Below are 19432 nucleotides of genomic sequence, written 5' to 3'. Positions count from 1 at the left end.
AGTGGGGCCTTGTATTAACTATTTTGCATCTTTCTAAGTCAGTCTTTAATAGGAACCATTTTCCCTCTGGATACATAATTAGTAATGAAGTTTCTCTTTTTATATATATAACAAATGGCCAGTCAGCTACAGATTCTCCTGTTCTTTTAAATATATTGACAGATTAGTGAATATGAATCCAGTTCACATACTGCTTTCTGTACATATTTCAGAGACCTCATGAGTCTTTTATTACAAGGATATGTAGTTCAGTTCAGTTCAGTTCAGTCGCTCAGTCGTGTCCGACTCTCCGCGACCCCATGAACCACAGCACGCCAGGCCTCCCTGTCCATCACCAACTCCCGGAGTACACTCAAACTCATGTCCACAGAGTCGGTGATGCCATCCAGCCATCTCATTCTCCGTCGTCCCCTTCTCCTCCCGCCCCCAACCCTTCCCAGCATCAGAGTCTTTTCCAGTGAGTCAACTCGTCGCATGAGGTGGCGTATTCTATACTAAATGCCAGAGAAGGCAGTGGCACCCCACTCCAGTACTCTTGCCTGGAAAATCCCATGGATGGAGGAGCCTGGTGGGCTGCAGTCCATGGGGTCGCTAAGAGTCAGACATGACTGAGCGACTTCACTTTCACTTTTCACACATTGGAGAAGGAAATGGCAACCCACTCCAGTGTTCTTGCCTGGAGAATCCCAGGGACGGGGGAGCCTGGTGGGCTGCCGTCTATGGGGTCGCACAGAGTAGGACATGACTGAAGCAACTTAGCAGCAGCAGCAGCATACTAAATGCAGGACTTCCCTGGGGTCCAGTGGTTAAGAATCAACCTGCCAGTGCAGGAGATATGGTTCCTTCCTAGCCCATGAAGATTCTACATGCCACGGGGCAGCTAAACCCATGCACCATACAAGAGAAGCTGCCACAGCGAAGACCCAGCGCAGACAAAAATGAACCAATAAATAGATTAAATACTAAATGCAAGAAAGTAAAAATGAAATCGAAACATGCAGCTTGTCATTATTTCAAGGGAAGACTACCCAAGCTAGCATTGTTTTCAAAACACAATCAATGGGCCATAGAACTTGTTTCTAGCTGAGCATGAACTCACCACCTTTTCTGAGCCACCCCGACCCTCCACTGCCCTCCATCCAGCATGGTGGAAGTCTTTGCCTGATAGTTACTGCTTGTTGCCATGACTCCTGTGATAAGAGAGTAACCCCCGCCTCCATTTCATTTCCTACAGGCTGATTTAAACTGCAATATTCAAGATGATGCTGGGGCTTTTTACGGCGTGACCAGTCAGTATGAGAGTTCTGAAAATATGACAGTCACGTGTTCCACCAAAGTTTGCTCCTTTGGGAAGCAAGTAGTAGAAAAAGTAGAGGTAAGTTGGCCTCTGTATGCTGGAACCTTCATTCGGGGTGGCCTGTCACCTTCCTTTATATCTAAACTGGGGCAGAGAGGTTTTTTTTTAAGTGTCTTCTCCTTCTCTGCCTTCTCCCATTCACCACCCTCCATTACTTAAGAAGGCAAAATGATTTGAAAGCAACTGAAGGGAAGAAGGCCAGATGTAATCCATGCCACCCTCCCTGGCCATGAAGTCAGCCCTGCTCTTGCCAGCGGGTCAGTCCAACAGGAGGCCTTGAGGAGGGAGGGGGACTGAGTGGAATCTGTTAGAGATAGATCCTGATACCCAGTAGATGGTGCCTCTCCCACCCCCAAGTTCAAGTGTACTTCCAGGCGTCTTGATAATAACCAAGGTGGTCTTCAACTAATCGGCAGCTGCCTTCTAAAACCCAGGTGGCTTCCCTGGTGGCTCAGACGGTAAAGCATTTGCCTGCAGTGCAAGAGACCTGGATTCAATCCCTGGGTCAGGAAATGGCAACCCACTCCAGTACTCTTGCCTGGAAAATCCCATGGATGGAGGAGCCTGGTAGGCTACAGTCCATGGGGTCACAGAGTCGGACACGACTGAGCCACTTCACATTCACTTCTAAATCCCTGCCACCTTGAGTTTGGTCTTTGCTTTTGCCATTTCCACTCCCTTCATCATAATTGTTTTAAATCTATTTCAGTACATACTGGGACCAAAAACTTATCTGTGGCTTTTATAGTTCATACGTCCCTCCCTTTCTAAACATAGATGGTCATTTTACTGGGGTGGGTTGCTGTTTGTGAATAATGTTTGCAGGTGATATTTCACGCAGAGTTGTGTTTTCCAGTGTTTTCTCCCCACCACTCAATTCATCCATGCTCACAGTGGCTTTTATTCACAGGTGTCTAGGACCTCTCAGGTCCAGGAGCCCACCCTGACTTTTGTGCCACAAAAATACATCCTTCCTCTCATGAGACATGAGGGAAAGGATGTATTAGGTGGAGAGAGGGAACAAGGAGATGTTTTTCAAGACTTTGGGCTGAACAGGAGGATTTGGGGTGCTGCAGGCCCTCATAGCTTCCTGAGCACAGGATGGGCATCCTGAGAATGGTGTTAGGATTATGCTGGTATTCATGTACAAATGTGAGAGTTGGACCATAAAGAAGGCTGAGCACCAAAGAACTGATGCTTTCAAACTGTGGTGCTAGAAAAGACTCTTGAGAGTCCCTTAAACATCAAGGAGATCAAACCAGTCAATCCTAAAGGAAATCAACTCTGAATATTCATTGGAAGGACTGATGTTGAAGTGTAAGCTCCAGTACTTTGGCCACCTGATGCAAAGGGCTGACTCATTGGAAAAGACCCTGATGCTGGGAAAGATTGAAGGCAAAAGAAGAGGGCGACAGAGGATGAGTTGGTTAGATAGCATCACAGACTCAATGGACATGAATCTGAACAAACTCTGGGAGATAGTGAAGGACAGGGAAGCCTGACTATGGGGTCGCCAAGAGTTGGGCACGACTTAGGGACTGAACAAGAACCATGATGGTAGAGGAAGATGTGAGTTGACTAGACGGTTGCCACAAGCTTCGGTGTTAGGAGAGTTACTAAAAGAATGGCAGAGGGGAGCCAAGAAGACATGGAACTTAGAAACTGAATATTAAAGATCAAAGAGGAGGAAGAGTTAAAGATCACACGTTTTATGCTTCGAAGGACAGTGCAGTCTCCAGCAGAAATGAGTACATCAGATGTCCAACTGGAAATAGTCAGGGATGATTATAGATGCCAGACTAGGATTTTGGAGACAAGTAAAGACTGAAAATATCATTTGGGAATCCTGGACATTAAAGATAATCAGAACCATGGGAATAGAGAGCTAGTTCCAGAGAGGAAATAGAAAGAGCACAGAATAAAGAATGAGCAGCAGCCAGCCTTGGGGTAAGTGGAAGGGAGACGCAGACAGAGAAGCCGAGGAAAAAAGATGGGGAGCTCCTCACCCTAAGGAGAGGGTAGGTGAGAAGGTGGCTGTGTAATGAGACATGACTGAGAGGCCTGGAGGTACATGACCTCTATCTCCCCCAAGAAAGAAGAAGCAAAGGTACCTGTCGCTGGTTGGGAACATGGAAGGTTAGTGTTAGGCTTTGTTACCAAATGGCCAAATTGTCAGGGCTTACCTGTAGCTGGTTGCCTTTGAATGATGAAATTCCAGGAATTTTCATGGAGAAAGCATATACCTGGGGGGCTGTTCCTGGAGTCTGTTTTTTTCCACCCTCTATTTATCTCTACATATCCCAGTATTGTGTTGATTTGATTACAGTAGCTTTGTAGCATGTTCTGACAAAATGTTGTCCACTGGAGAAGGGAATGGCAAACAACTTCAGTATTCTTGCCTCGGGAATCCCATGAACAGTATGAAAAGGCAAAAAGATATGACACCGAAAGATGAGTCCCCCAGGTCAGTAAGTGTCCAGTATACTACTGGGGAAGAGCAGAGAAATAGCTCCAGAAAGAATGAAGAGGAGGGGCCAAAGAGGAAATGACGCTCAGTTGTGGATGTGTCTGGTGATGAAAGTAAAGTCAGATGCTGTAAAGAACAATATTCCGTAGGAACCTGGAATGTTAGGTCCATGAATCAAGGTCAATAGGACATGGTTAAGCAGGAGATGGCAAGAGTGAACATCGACATTTTAAGAATCACTGAACTAAAATGGACTGGAATGGGTGAATTTAATTCAAATGATCATTATATCTACTACCGTGGGCAAGAATCCCTTAGAAGAAATGAAATAGCCCCATAGTCAACAAAAGAGTCCAAAATGCAGTACTTGGGTGCAATCTCAAAAATGACAGGATGATCTTGGTTTGTTTCCAAGGCAAACCATTCAGCATCACAGTAATCCCAAACACTAATGCCAAAAAAGCTGAAGTTCACCGGTTCTATGAAGACCTCCAAGACCTTCTAAAACTAGCACCCAAAAAAGTTGTCCTTTTCATAATAGGGGATTGGAATGCAAAAGCAGGAAGTCAGGAGATACCTGGAGTAACAGGCAAGTTGGGCCTTGGAATATAAAATGAAACAGGCTAAAGGCTAATAGTGTATTGCCAAGAGAACACACTGGTCACAGCAAACAGCCTCTTCCAATAACACAAGAGATGACTCTATACATGGACGTCACCAGATGATGAATACCGCAAACAGATTGATTATGTTCTTTGCAACTGAAGATGGAAAAGCTCTGTACATTCAACAAAAACAAGACTTGGAGCTGACTGTGGCGCAGATCATCAGCTTCTTATTGCAAAATTCAGGCTTAAATTGAAGAAAATGGGGAAACCTACATCAGATTTCTTATGATTATACATTGTGATTAACAGATTCAAGGGATTAGAGCTGGTAGACAGAGTTCCATGGAGAACTATGGAGGGAAGTTTGTAACAGGAAGAGGTGACCAAAACCATCCTCAAGAGAAAGAAGTGCAGGAAGCTAAAGTGGTTATCTAAGGAGGCCTTACAAATAGCTGAGAAAAGAAGAGAAGCGAAAGGCAAAGGGGCAAGGGAAAGATACACCCAACTGAATGCAGAGTTCCAGAGAATAGCAGGGAGAGATTAAGGAAGCCCTCTTAAGTGAACAGTGCAAAGAAATAGAGGAAAATAATATAATGGGAAAGACTAGAGATCTCAAGAAAACTGGAGATGCCAAGGGAACATTTGATGTGAAGATGGGCATAATAAAGGACAGAAATGGTATGGACCTAGCAGAATCAGAAGAGATTAAGAAGAGGTGGTGAGAATACACAGAAGAACTATACCAAAAAGATCCTAATGACCCAGACAACCATGATGGTATGGTCACTCAGCTAGAGCCAGACATCCTGGAAAGTGAAGTCAAGTGGGCCTTAGGAAGGATTACTACAAACAAAACAGTGGAAATGATGGAATTCCAGCTGAACTACTTCAAATCTTAAAAGATGATGCTTTTAAATTGTTGCACTCAATATGCCAACAAATTTGGAAAACTTCAATAGTGGCCACAGGACTGGAAAAGTCAGTTTTCATTCCAGTCCCAAAGAAAGGCAAGGCCAAAGAATGTTCAAATTAACGTACAATTGCACTAATTTCACATGCTATCAAGGTAATTCTCAAAATCCTTTAAGCTCAGCTTCAACAGTATGTGAACCAAGAACTTCCAGAGGTACAAGCTGGATTTAGAAAAGGCAGAGGAACCAGAGATCAAATTGACAACATTCATTGAATCATAGAAAAAGCAAGGTAATTCCAAAAAAACATTTACCGCTGCTTCATTGACCATGCTAAAGCCTTAGACTGTGTGGATCATAACAAACTGTGGAAAATTCTTAAAGAGATGGTGATAGCAGACCACCTTACCTGTCTTCTGAGAAACCTGTATGCAGGACAAGAAGCAACAGTTAGAACCAGACATGAAACAAAGAATTGATTCAAAGTTGGAAAGGAGTATGTCAAGGCTGTTTATTGTCACCCTGCTTATTTAATTTATATATATGGAGTACATCATGAGGAATGCTGAGCAGGATAACTCACAAGCTGGAATCAAGATTGCCAGGAGAAGTAACAACCTCAGATATGCAGATATACCACTCTAATGGCAGAAAGCAAAGAGGTACTAAAGAATGTCTTGATGAGAATAAAAGAGAATGAAAAGCTGGCTTAAAAATCAACATTCACAAAACTAAGATCATGGCATCCAGTCCCCATCACTTCATGGCAAATAGAAGGGGAAAAAGTGGAAACAGTGACAGATTTTATTTTTTTGGGCTTCAGAATCACTTGTGGAAGGTAACTACAGCCATGAAATTAAAAGACACCTGCTTCTTGGAAGGAAAGCTATGAGAAACCTAGAGAGCATGTTAAAAAGCAGAAACATCACTTTGCTCAGAAAAGTCCGTCTAGTCAAAGCTGTGGTTTTTCCAGTGGTCATGTATGGATGTGAGAGTTGGACTATAAGGAAGGCTGACTGCCAAAGAATTGATGTTTCCAAACTGTGGTGCTGGAGAAGACTCTTGAGAATCCCTTGGATTCCAAGGAAATCAAACCAGTCAATCCTAAAGGAAACCAATCCTGAATATTCATGGGAAGGACTGAAGCTGAAGCTCCAACACTTTGGCCACCTGCTGCAAAGACTCAATTCATTTTAAAAGACCCTGATACCAGGGAAGATGGAGGGCAGGAAGAGAAGGGGGCAACAAAGGATGAGATGGTTGGATGGTGTCACCAACTCAATGGACATGAGTTTGAGCAAATTCCAGAAGATAGTGAAGGACAGGGAAGCGTGGCTTGCTGCAGTCCATGGGGTTGCAAAGAGTTGGACACGACTTAGTGACTAAACAACAACAGTAGCATTTTCTGATATCCTCTAGGGCGAATCGGTCTCCCTACTCTTTCTTTCCACATATTTTCTAGGCAGATACCAGCATTTATTCTTCCAAAGTTATGAGATCATTTTAAAAATGTAAAAAACAAGTCTTATTTGAGCAACGTAATTGTAATTGCTGGCTTCCCTGGTGGCCCAGACTGTAAAGAATCTGCCTGCAACGCAGGAGACCCGGGTTTGATCCCCGGGTCTGGAAGATCCCCTGGAGAAGGGAATGGCAGCCCACTCCAGTATTCTTTCCTGGAGAATCCCAACGACAGACAAGCCTGGAGGGCTACAGTGCATGGGATTGCAAAGAGTCAGGCGCGACTAACACAACAATCACAACAGCAACAATTGTAATTGCATTAGATTTAGATATTATTTAGGGGCAGTTTTATATTAAATCTGTCTAATCAAGAATCTATTTGCATGTTCATCTCATTTTATTTATTTTAGTAAGATTTTATACTTTTCATATATAGATTCATCTCTTGTTAAATATAATTCTAAATATTATATAAATTTGTTAATACAATTTTCAACTTCTAGATTTTAATTACTAGAAGAAACCTCCTACTTTTCGCATATCTATATTCTATTTGGCCATCTTGCCATATTCTGTCATTGATTTCTAGTGGTTTTTTACCCTCCAGATTCTTGGGTTTCCAATGATATATTATCTTAGCAGCAAAAAAGGAAGACGTTATCTCTTCTTTTCCAGTGTTCTTGCCACTTTTGTTATTATTACTGTTATTATTTTCTTACCTTCTTTTCATTTACTAAAACTTCCAACACAGTTATAAAAAGAAATCAAAAAAATAGTGATGGTGAGTATCCTTATACAGTTACTGATGTCAATAGAAACAGTTTTGGTGTTTTAACATTGGATTTATTATTGGTTTTTATAAATGGTCTTTATTTTATGTTAAATTCTTTCTCTTCCTATTTTACTTAATTTTTTTATTAGTAATAGCTGCAATATTTTGTCAAATGCCTTTTCACCAACTCCGACTCTATTTTTCCTCCAGTTTTTTGACATCGTGAGTTAACAAACATCCCATGTGTGAACCACCACAGCATTCCCAAAGAAAGCTCTATTTTGGATGCCTTAATGCATTGTTTGCTGTTTAACATAAAATGTTTGCGTTGCATAAGTGATAGTGGTCTGTACTTTTCTATTTTTATAATCTCTTCATCATATGTCAGTATTGAATGTACATCAGTTTTACAAAAATAATTGGAATACTGACCTTTTTCTATGGTATGGAATAGTTTGAATAACACTGAAAATGTCACAAGATGAAAATTACTTAAAGGTTACATAAAATTTAGCTGTAAAACCATTCAGTCTTTGGACTGTTTTCAGTGGTCGATTTCTACATAGCATAGTTTTTAGTTATTTCTACAGTAATTGACCTCCTGGAGTTTTCTACTTCTTTTTGGTTCAGTATTAGTGATTTGTGTTTTGCTGGGACATCATCCTATTCACTGGATTTTTCTTTGCTTTTATTGATTGATTGATTGGTTGTTTACCATAGAGTTACATGAAGTAACCTTTTCTTAATCTTCAGATTGATAATGTGACTGTTGTTTTGTCTCCATTCTTTTCCTTCTTAAGCTTATGGAGGGTTTATTTTGTTTTTTTTTAAAGTTAGATTTTTTATCCTGTCTACATTTTTTATTTCCTTTGCATTCACTTGAGCTTTTATCTTTATTAATTTTTGGTTCCTGATTTTCCCTGATTTTGGTTTATTTTGTAGGGTTTATTAATTTTTTAAGATGTGTACTAAGTTCTGTAACTTTTCATCTTTAATAATGAAGACATGAAGCTGCTTTCCTCCAAGTACAGCTTCATTGAGTCCCCAAAATTTGATGTAAATATTTTCTTTTTCATTACTCTCTAGATCGCTTGTAATTTCTTTTTAAAGTCCTCTTTGATCCAAAGTATCTAAGAGTGTCTTTCTTCTCTCTGAGTGTTTCAGTGGGATCTTCAAATATGTATTTAAGTGTTTTGTTAGTCACCCAGTCGTGTCTGACTCTTTGCAACCGCATGGACTATAGCCCGCCAGGCTCCTCTGTCCATGGAATTTTCCAGGCAAGAATACTGAAGTGGGTTGCCATTTCCTTCTCATATATATGTATGTATAAAACATCTTTAAAAATTAAAGACATAACACAGCCAGGGGCTCTTGATCAGTGTGAAGCAGTTTTTCCTAAAGTAGAGAAATTAGCTGCATTGGTTTTTGGCCTATGAGGCCTTATCACAGTAAAGAAAGATTTTCTGTGGGCTCTTTGAAGAATTGTGACTAGCTGGGCCTGCTCTCACAAATTTCTAGGTAGGGAATCATTCAGCAGGCAGTTACATTTTTTTTCCTGATCTTTGCTGAAAAAACATCTATACAACTTTTCATTAAAGTATTTTTATAATTTAAAAAAAATTTCCAGAAAAGTAATGGATCCTGATTATGGTGTTAAAATTAGAGTTAGGGTTTTCTTTAATTAAGTAAAGTACATAAGTAGTGCAACATATAACAGCAGATTCATGTTGCAAAAGTGAAATGCTTTTATAGACAATCATATCGTTTTCATGTATGTTGAAGTCAAAAGTATAAACCCTTTTTCCCTCACAGACGGAATATGCAAGGTTTGAGAATGGCCGATTTGTCTACCGAATAAACCGCTCCCCAATGTGTGAATATATGATCAACTTCATCCACAAGCTCAAACACTTACCAGAGAAATATATGATGAACAGTGTTTTGGAAAACTTCACAATTTTATTGGTAACTGTTTTGTCTCTTTCCTGTTTTGTCAGACTCAGCCATGAAGCTGCCAGGGAAGAGGGGCCTGGGTGGGTCTGGGTCCCAGGTGGTCAGCCAGCCACTGGATTCATGCATCCATAAGGCAAACTTGGTTTGGCTCAGGTTTGTGAAAGAGAAGGATTCTCATCTGGCTGGGCTTTCTAAGCTTGGCAGAACTGGAATTTGGGGAAGGAGGGTAGGGGTAATAAAACTAGATTCTCAATTCTAGTTGCAGATTAGAGAAACCTGAAGAATGTCTTTAAAATCCTGATAGCAGGACTGCATCCTCGATCAGTAAAATTAGGATCTCTGTTGATAGGACCCAGGTGCGTATTTTTCCAAAGTTCCCCAGTTATCCCAGCAGTAGCTAAGTTGAAGTCTCAGCAGCCCCGTAGTATACAAACCATAAATGAGGCAAAAGCTGAGTTAGCAGGTTTGTACTTGAGGCATTCCTACACTCATTTCAGGAAGAGTTTACAAGGCCTTATTATAAGCAGTATATGTTAATATAGCAAAATGTAAACTCTCAGTACCAGGAGAAATATTAACTAGAATATAATGGCATAACCAGGAGCAGGAGAGGGGGAGAATATTTATGGGCTGAAAACTATGGTCAAAACTTAACAGGCAGCTAAAGAGCAAGGAAAAACCAGTAGTGCTGAAGGTCCATGGTGGGAAAATTTTCCAGTTCCCTTGGGCAATGCTCTGTGTGTTTTTTTCTCCTCCCCCCCCTCCCCCCCAGTATTTAACTTTGAAACAATTTCTCATGGAGACTTCATTTGGTGACTTAGGAAGGTTAATAAGTGCAATGTTCTCCTCAAAATACACCCATAAAATATATAGTAATGGATTTCATAAGGCTCGTTTTTCAAAAAATAACATTCCTTGGTTAAACCAACGGCAAAATGCCAAAACATAATTCAGTGGAAGCGATTTTGCTAAAAGGGGCAGCAGGACAATATTGTGGTAAAATATTCAGCCCTCTGAAGGCAAATTAGAATACCTGAAGAGCAGGAATTCTGTACCTGGACTTTGGATCCAATGGGACATTGTTTTTCAATCAGTGTGTATAAGTGTTAGTCACTCAGTTGTGTCCAACTCTTTACCATTCCATCGACCACAGCCTGCCAGGCTCCTCTGTCCCTGAAATTCTCCAGGCAAGAACACTGAAGTGGGTAGCCATTCCCTTCTCCAGGGCATTTACCCGATCCAGGGATCAAACCTAGGTCTCCTGCGTTGCATGCAGATTCTTTACCATCTGAGCCACCAGGGAAGCCCTGTAATGTACTGGTAAAAAAGAAAGAAAATAAAAGGCTGTCCTCTAGTTTCTCCCAAAACCCTGCTCTATGGTTTTTGCCCATTTTTTATGATGTAAATATACCTTCCATGGGCACTTTGATGCTACAGTGGCCATCTGCTGCTGCTGCTGCTAAGTCACTTCGGTCATGTCCAACTCTGTGTGACCCCATAGACAGCAGCCCACCAGGCTCCCCCATCCCTGGGATTCTCCAGGCAAGAACACTGGAGTGGGTTGCCATTTCCTTCTCCAATGTGTGAAAGTGAAAAGTGAAAGTGAAGTCGCTCAGTCGTGTCCGACCCTTAGCGACCCCATGGACTGCAGCCTACCAGGCTCCTCCATCCATGGGATTTTCTAGGCAAGAGTACTGGAGTGGCTTGCCATTGCCTTCTCCACAGTGGCCATCTAGCTCATGAAATTCCTTAATATATAACAATAACATTCAAAGCTAGTAGGAACCAGTTCCTGTATACCACTGTTAAAGTAAATACATAAATAAAAATTAAGAAAGTTAAAACCTTCTGAGTATTGGATTCATCCAGGACATTTTTAAAAATTCAGGGGACTTCCCTGGTGATCCAGTGTCTAAGGCTCCAGGCTCCCAATGCAGGGGGCCGAGGTTCGATCCCTGGTCAGGGAACTAGATCCCACATGCTGCAGCTAAGACCCCAGTGCAGCCAAATAAGTAAATATTTTTTAAAAAATTCTGAAGGATGGAGCCGAGCATCATGGTTTTTGTTATTTTGCTGCTCCCCAGGTAGTTCTGGTGTGCCGGGTTGAGACCCATTGCTTTATGGAATTGGTGAGTGAGCCACAGGGGGCCTCAGTTCGCAGACACGTGATTATGGGCATACAGTAGGCAGACAGATGGTTTTGTATATTGTTTTCATTTATTCCAAGGAGAGAATCTCAGTGGATTCTCCTGTGTGTCCATGTCCCTCTGAAACTTGGAAGCTAGTAGTCTGGGAGAAAGTTTAAAAAACATATCCTTCACTAACTCTTCATTATTATCCTTTTCTTTAATGATCTTCAGTGAAAATTGAGCAGTTCAAGGTTTAGGATGCTGGCAGGTACTTGGCTATAGATGCTTTTTGTTGCTACTTAAGGACATATGAATCACCTTAGTGCTCAGATGAGCAGAAAGTTGAGTGTGGCATCCTTATGTGGATGTTAAATAACCTCAGAAGTTAAGCGAAACTCTCTGAATGAATGGCCACCCTCCCTCTCCTGGAAGGAGTCTTAGCTGTTTCTTACAAACCGGTGAGACAATTTCAGCACAAGGAATACATCCTCAGTCCCTAAAACCTGACCTCACACACAACCAAAGAATATATGAGCTGGGAAAGTTAGTGAGTATCTATTACCCACAGAACCCATTAACTGTTATATTGGTAATGCCTCTTTGAAAACATGGCTTCCATCCATAGAACTTACCTGGTAAAATTAATTTTAAAACATATCGACTACATAAATCCCTTGGTTATAAAGAATTAGTAGCTCTTAATAAATATGTGCTAGGAATAATATTTTTTTGTAGAAAAATGAAATTAAGCCAGCACTCCTGGGTAACGAAGTCATCTCACTGATAAACAGCAGAGATCATGCTTTTCAGTGCTTCCTTGGAGGGGATGAGATTAAGGACATGGCCGGGATGACAGCTGCTGGACATAGTTGCAGGTGTTTTACTAGGTCATTGCATACAAAACCTGTATGTCACCAAGACCAGTTCCAGGCACTTACTGGCCTGTAGGGTAGTCTCTGGTTTCATCAGGATGACTCTGGAATTGAGGTGACCCTGTAGGTTCTGCCTAATAATGGCAGTCAGACCAAGGAAGACAGCAACTGAATTGTGGGCCAAGGATTCCAGTCATCTTTCAAGGTCATACTTGACATACAGCTTGCTGGAAACATTTTTTTTCTTTCCTCCTTCATCTCAAGCATGAAGCATAAATAGGATGTAGGATATATTCTTTCATAGAAAGTTTGCAAGAAGGTAAGCTAGATCACAGAGGTTCCAGGCACAATGCTGAATCTTCTGTAGATAGACTATGACATTCTCACTGCGGAACTGTGAGGTCATTTGTATTCCCATTTTATGGACAGAGGAATGTTAGGCCCCCCTGAGGTCACGGAGCCAGTGATAGACATTTAAGATTTGAATTGATAGACAAGACACTTTGCAGGGTATGTCGTGGTCATGGAATGAGAAGACTTGGGTTTAGGACCCAGCACTACCTATGACCTTGTTTAAGTCATTAAAAATCTCCAGACCTCATTTTTCCTCCATTTACAAAGTGCTCAAGTCTGCCGTCTCCACTTTGTTGGTTATTGAGAGTGTTTTCATTTGCTCAGCTAAACTATGGCAAGGTTTGCTAGCTGCTGCGATACAGTGCAAATAAAGCACGGGAAATGTGAGCCTGGTGAGGGGAACAAGGCAGATGAATAGATGGTGACCCTGCAAGGCTGTCACGGCTGTGGTACACTTGTGAAAAAGAGTAATTGAACTGCTTGAGCAGGCACCTGTAGTTTGAGTGAGGTAGGGACTTTTCAGGGATGTTAAAAGATGATGTTTAAGTTGCCTTGATGGATAAGCAGATGTATTTTTCAGATTTACCAAGAGAAGGGTCATTTGATGGGTGCATACTGACGTGTCAGGTGCAGAGCTGCAGTGTACTGGACAGTCGGGACGGGCACCTTGGAGTCTGGTGAGAGAGGTGGGCATTTGTCAAGCACAGGGAGTCACCAGATGCATTACTCAGCTGTGGCGGATGGTTGGTAAAGGTCGGTGCTCGGTGCCAAGAGGTGTGTAATGAGAGGTCAGGGAAGGCTTCTCCGATCAACAAACAACTGAGAGGTGTCTGCCGGATGGCTAGATAGATAGGCAGAGAGGGTAGGAGGGAATACTGCGTGTAGGAGGAAACGCGGCACTGGGAGGACTGGAAACAGAGCAGTGTGACTGGCATAGGGAGAAAGAGGAGGGCCGCAAGCAGCGTGCTGGGCAGGGAGGACCAGCCAGAGTGGGCCCTGTCTTTCTCATGCTCATCCTTGTAGGATGAGAACAGGCTTTCTCTTCATCCTGAGTTTCAAGAGAGTCCATTCAGTTTTTAAGCAGGGGGGTGGTGGTGTCAGATTTATCTCTCTTTCAAGGTCATGGTGGCTGCTGTGTGCAGATGGAACTGGTGCCCAGCGAGGGTAACTCCTGGTAGGGGAGACCAGATCAGGCTTGCTGGTACCTTGGGTTGTGGCAGTGGGAAAAAGAGATGGATTCAGGAACTCCTGAGGAGGTAAAACCAGCAGAACATGACATTTGTTTGGATGTGGGGATGAGGGAGAGAGAGATTTCAGTCCTGAAAGACTTGCACACTTGGAGTATTTGATCTGTAAGGGAAGTGGCAGGGAGTGAGGCTAGAAAAGCAGGTGGATGTTCGTATTGAAAAAACTTTTATTACCCAGAAAAAGTAGATGATTCATCACTGTATGCATTCATTCATTTAGAGCAGCATGGCATAACAGGTAAGAAAAAGGTCTTCAAAGTCAGAAGATCTGGGTTTTTTGTTGACATTGAAAGTGAAAATGAAGGTCACTCAATTGTGTCCCACTCTTTGTGACCCCATGGACCGTACAGTCCATGGAATTCTCCAGGCCAGAATACTGGAGTGGGTAGCCTTTCCCTTCTCCAGGGGATCTTCCCAACCCAGAGATCAAACCCAGGTCTCCCGCATTGCAGGTGGGTTCTTTACCAGCTGAACCACAAGGGAAGCTCAAGAATACTGGAGTGGGTAGCCTATCCCTTCTCCAGCGGATCTTCCCGACCCAGGAATCGAACTGGAGTCTCCTGTATTGCAGGCGGATTATTTACCAACTGAGCTAGGAGGGAAGCCCCTCGTTGACATTAGTACAGCCTTAAACAAATTAACCCCAAGCATCCTCGCTTGTCAAACGGGGGTGAAATGACACCTGATGCTGGAGTTGGAATATTACATGAGATTCTTCCTGCAAAGTGTTTAATACCGAGGAGAGGCATAGTAAACAGTCAACAGATAGTGGCTATCTGTGAATATCCATCCATTCAGCAAATACAGTAGACTCTTGAACTGCATGACTGTTCTTTTACTCAGCACTTGCTTCACTGAATCCAGGCACTACATGTTAAGGTAGTGGTGAGTTAAGTCACTCACAGAACTATGTCTCCCATTGACTATTGTGGAACAAAATTGAGTAAAGGTTTAGGGATAAGATAGGAAACGGTTCCTAGGGTAAATGACTGTCCTGTGGGACAGAATTATAGAAAATCCTCTATGTTGTTAAAAGAAAAAGTCACAGCCCTCCCCCCTCAAAAAAAAAACTTGCACTAATTCTTGTGGTGTCTTCTTAGGCTCAGATTATGAGTGAAACCCCATCTGTAAGGTCTTTCTTACATATGGTAACTAAGATAGGATTTAAGTTAGACCCTTAGTATCCTGAGTGTGCAGGAGAGGGCAGAGTGAGGCTGAATAGATCTCTAATTAATCCACTTTTTGAACTTTAGACTCTGTATTTGTCTCCGAGTAAATCATCTCGTCATGGCACAGGTGGAATACTTTTATTCATGTGGTGTTTGATATAGATATGTATGTGTGTGTGTGTATATATATATATAAAAATATATAACTTTAAAAAATTTTATTGACATGTAGTTGATTTATAATGTGTTAATTTCTGCTATACAGCAAAGTGATTCAGTTATGCATACATATATATATATATATGTACTTTCTTTTTCACAATCTTTTCCATTTACACTTTTATTTTTTTAACAGGTGGTAACAAACAGGGATACACAAGAAACTCTCCTGTGCATGGCCTGTGTATTTGAAGTTTCAAATAGTGAACATGGAGCACAGCATCATATTTACAGGCTTGTAAAGGACTAACCGTGGTTATTTATATATATAGATATCTGTATATACACACACACATATGTGCGCACACACACACACTCTCTCCATGATCGAACGACTGACTGTAAACCTCACCATGCAGGGGTGCTGCCCTGGCCCTGAGGTCACCCCGATTTTTCTAAATCCTGTTTGAAGTCATTTTTTTCATGTGTTCATACTCATTGTAGCTGTGAAGTTCTGGTACAGTTGTAAAAAGAGAAATCGAGTTGTTTCTGTGTGTTATTCAGATCCATAGCCCACAATTCCTCGGAAAGGTGAACCTTAAGAACCCATGTCTCTGTCTGCAGAGACCTATTTCTCGTTGTGGTAAAAAAAAAAATTGAGACAGAGCATTTGCCATTGGACATTTACAGCCTTTATACAAATGTATTTAGTGTGTTTGTTTTTTCCAACATAAAATTCTTGTTTTAAGATACAAGTAAAATTAATCTTTAAATATAAATGTAAATTAGTACACAAAACTAAGAATCTTTAGACTTATCTTTGTAACTAATTAGGGTGGAAGTTATGAAAGAATGTAATTCACTAAATTATTTTTTAAATGAAACTTTTCTTTCTTTTTGAAACCAAATGTTAAAATATAGCCTTAAGAAATACTTGGTAGAAATATCCTAATGAGACAAATTTGTACTTTTTTCCTCAAGGTTAAAACTAATCTCCTAATCCATTAAACTCTTGAAACAGGTATTACAGAGGAAGAAAACTTCACCCCTTATCCTTAACATATATAGTATATTTAAAAAATATAAAATTGTATTGTACTAATGTGATGATTATTTAATGAAAAAAAAAGATGGCTCTTTTTGCAATAAGTAGATAAATACTGAAAATCTAAGCTTACAATGTTTATAGTCTTGTGTGTGCAGTTATATTTTATATGGACAACCAAATTTTTTATTAAGATGAGTAAATGTTTGAACCACTGAAATTTAATAACAGAAATTCAAAATTGGCATGAATACTGCACTGTGAGCTGCAAATTATAGAAAACCCTGTGGCTGGGAGAAATTTCATCAAACCAAACCTATAAAAGGCTCATCAGTTTTAGGACTTCTGCTCCCCAGAAAATCACAAGCATACTCACCAGCCTGTGGATAAATTATTTCTGGTGATCCAATATGCATTTTAACCTGTTGTAACTATATATGTATGTGTGTGTTTGTGTGTACATACAAACACATACATATATAGTTGTTCAATGCTTATTTATTGAACATCTGTTCAGTGTCACTCAGTTTGCTAGGTGCTGATATATGTATTTCTCAATCTGTGTCCATAGATCTTGGTGTATTCTCTAAGGACACCCATTTTCTTGACATCTCTCAATAAGTCACAATACTTATTTGACTGAGGCTGAAGAGGCTCGGCTATCTATCTCTGCCCTTTCCAAACAGGTTCATTTGGGAGGTTTCCTTCCCAAGAGAGTTTCAACTTTCCAACCCATATATTCCAAAGCATTGTCCAGGCAGAGTTGGTTTGGTGTGGTCACATGTCTTGTTACTTCCATACACTGGGAAGAGGACAGGGCATACTCCCCACCTTCCTGGAGGAAATTGACTTGCTGATAATTGTCAGGAATGTTAACACTACAGAACATGAAATGTCTTGAAAGTTTTAAAGCATGTCAAGACTTTTACATCAAGCCAGAAAAATAAAAAAACTTTGTACTGTCACATTCAAGTAACCTACACACCCTCTTCCCTATCCCCCCAACCAACTGTGACACTGCTTATGTATTGGCTAGTATCTGAGGTCAGGAGCATGAGGGTGTGGTTGGCTTGTGGAAACAGAATGCTGAACCAAGCCTGACCGCACCCAAACCCATGACCCTGGTCCCTGGGAAGACCAGAGGAAAAAGTGCAGAACTTTCCCCTTTTGGAATGCACATCCCTTACGTAAGCCAGCAGGAAGGTGTGCATCTTCCCTCCATACACAGACTACAGTTTGTTCCCTGATTCTGAGTGGGCCTTTGAAGAGTTGACCCAGTGGCCCACCCTTCCATCTGGACTTTGGCCCAAGTATTAAGCTTCTCCCTTGGTCATCATACTTATGACTTCTCTTGGTCACCCCTCTTACAGGTGCTTCTTTTGCTCCCATCTCCTGCATCTTACTGAAAATTACCCCCAGTCTTCTCAGGACCTAGGGATGCAAGTGATCTTATGTGGCTAAAAGCCAGGCCATCCCAGAGCTTCAGGGGAAGAGGTATTTGGTTCACGTTCTCTCCTGGGAATGGGACTCTTCCGTGCTGCCAGGAAGGCTCTTAGGATTTACTTTTTTCAAAGCACAAATAGACTGAGACCCAAAAACACCAGCTAGCGATTAGTTCTGTTTTAACTAATACCTGGCCTCACAGAGTCAAGCTGGGCCCTCTGATACTTGTCCTCTTCCTCCAAATGCCTTTGTAGTTGAGTTTGGGGTCTCCGTGGATGACCTTGAGGGTTACTTTTTGCTCTTAAAACAAGTTTGCTTCTTGTCTTGTTCTAAAGGTTTCTCCAGGGCAGGTAGTTTGCCTGTCATAACCACTGGTCCATTTCTCTGTCTCTTCTAAATTAGACCCTGGGATTAGATTTGTGTGACAACATCTAATCCAAGTCTGATTTTTGGTCTTTGACCATTCATGGCAGAGTCTTATTCATTCATCAAGCTTTCTGAACCATAAAGAAGCCTTTCCAAAACTTTGTCCTCACGGCTTTCTTCTGGGTGCTCCATCTCCTGGTTGACCCTCCACTACCAGGATTGATTCAGGGACATCTTGTGCTTTCACTGGAGAGTTTGGAGGCCACTTTCCACAGCCTGAATAGGGAGAAACTAAAGAACTGATCTTTGGTCTCTTGGCATTCATTTCCCATCTTAGCAAGAGACCTAAGTAAAGTCGAGGCTTTTTCAAAACATGTCCTAGAATCCCAGAATGTCTAAGCTGCCCTAGACCAGGGTTTCTCAACCCTTACTAGACCCTGTTGACATTTGGACCAGATAATTCTTTGTGGTACAGGGCTGTCCTGTGCCTTGTAGGAGGTTTAGCAGCATCCCTGGCCTCTGCCCACTGGACACACTCTTTCCCCAGTTGTCTCAATCCCAAGTGTCTCCAGACAGTGTCAAATGTCCCATGGGCCACAGAATCGCCCCTGCTTGAAAAGCACTGCCCTACATCCACGGGTCACAAATGCCATATTTGACATTTTCTTTTTCCTTCCATTTTATCCTGAGAAAGCTTCTCTCCTGGGAGCCTTGTTTCAGGCCATCAAGAGACAGGTAGGAATACTATTCCAATGACATTGTGTCCGTGTTTCTTCCTGTTTCAGAACTTCTACTTCACAACAGAGTCTGTCAGCTACAAGTATTCTTTCCTTCATCCCTGGGGAAATTGGGGACAACTGGTTACCAGCATCCCTATGATCAACTCATACTGCTTAAAGAGCATTTCTGATTTGCTCTTGATTCCTTATTTCATCTGGTTAAATAATGCCACCCATTTTCACTATTTCTAATAAGGTTATTGTTCTCATAATCAGACCTTTGATCATTTTAGTGAATTTCTTCTGGTCTTCTACTTTTAGCCTTAGACTCAATCTTTTTTGTAGAATTTATAGAAACTTCTGAAACACTTCATCTTTAAGGATGGAGGAGAGAAGGATT

At 41.5% G+C, this 19432-nt stretch overlaps 1 protein-coding gene across 2 annotated transcripts in view; it reads left to right on the top strand.

The window, feature by feature from the left end:
* Positions 1-17834, top strand: part of TEAD1 (TEA domain transcription factor 1) — a 271199-nt gene extending 253365 nt beyond the window's left edge. For both annotated transcript variants that reach the window (XM_055423352.2, XM_055423348.2), the window contains 3 exons: positions 1235-1375; positions 9389-9541; positions 15656-17834. In XM_055423352.2, the coding sequence (XP_055279327.1) occupies positions 1235-1375; positions 9389-9541; positions 15656-15769 (408 nt within the window). In that variant the 3' untranslated portion in view covers positions 15770-17834. The remainder of the gene's footprint in view (positions 1-1234; positions 1376-9388; positions 9542-15655) is intronic.
* The last annotated feature ends 1598 nt before the right edge of the window (positions 17835-19432 follow it).

The sequence above is a fragment of the Moschus berezovskii genome, chromosome 14 (assembly GCF_049115385.1).
Source record: "Moschus berezovskii isolate FMDL1 chromosome 14, NW_MosBer_1.0, whole genome shotgun sequence".
Lineage (NCBI taxonomy): Eukaryota > Metazoa > Chordata > Mammalia > Artiodactyla > Moschidae > Moschus > Moschus berezovskii.
This window is presented reverse-complemented; position numbering and strand designations above follow the sequence as displayed.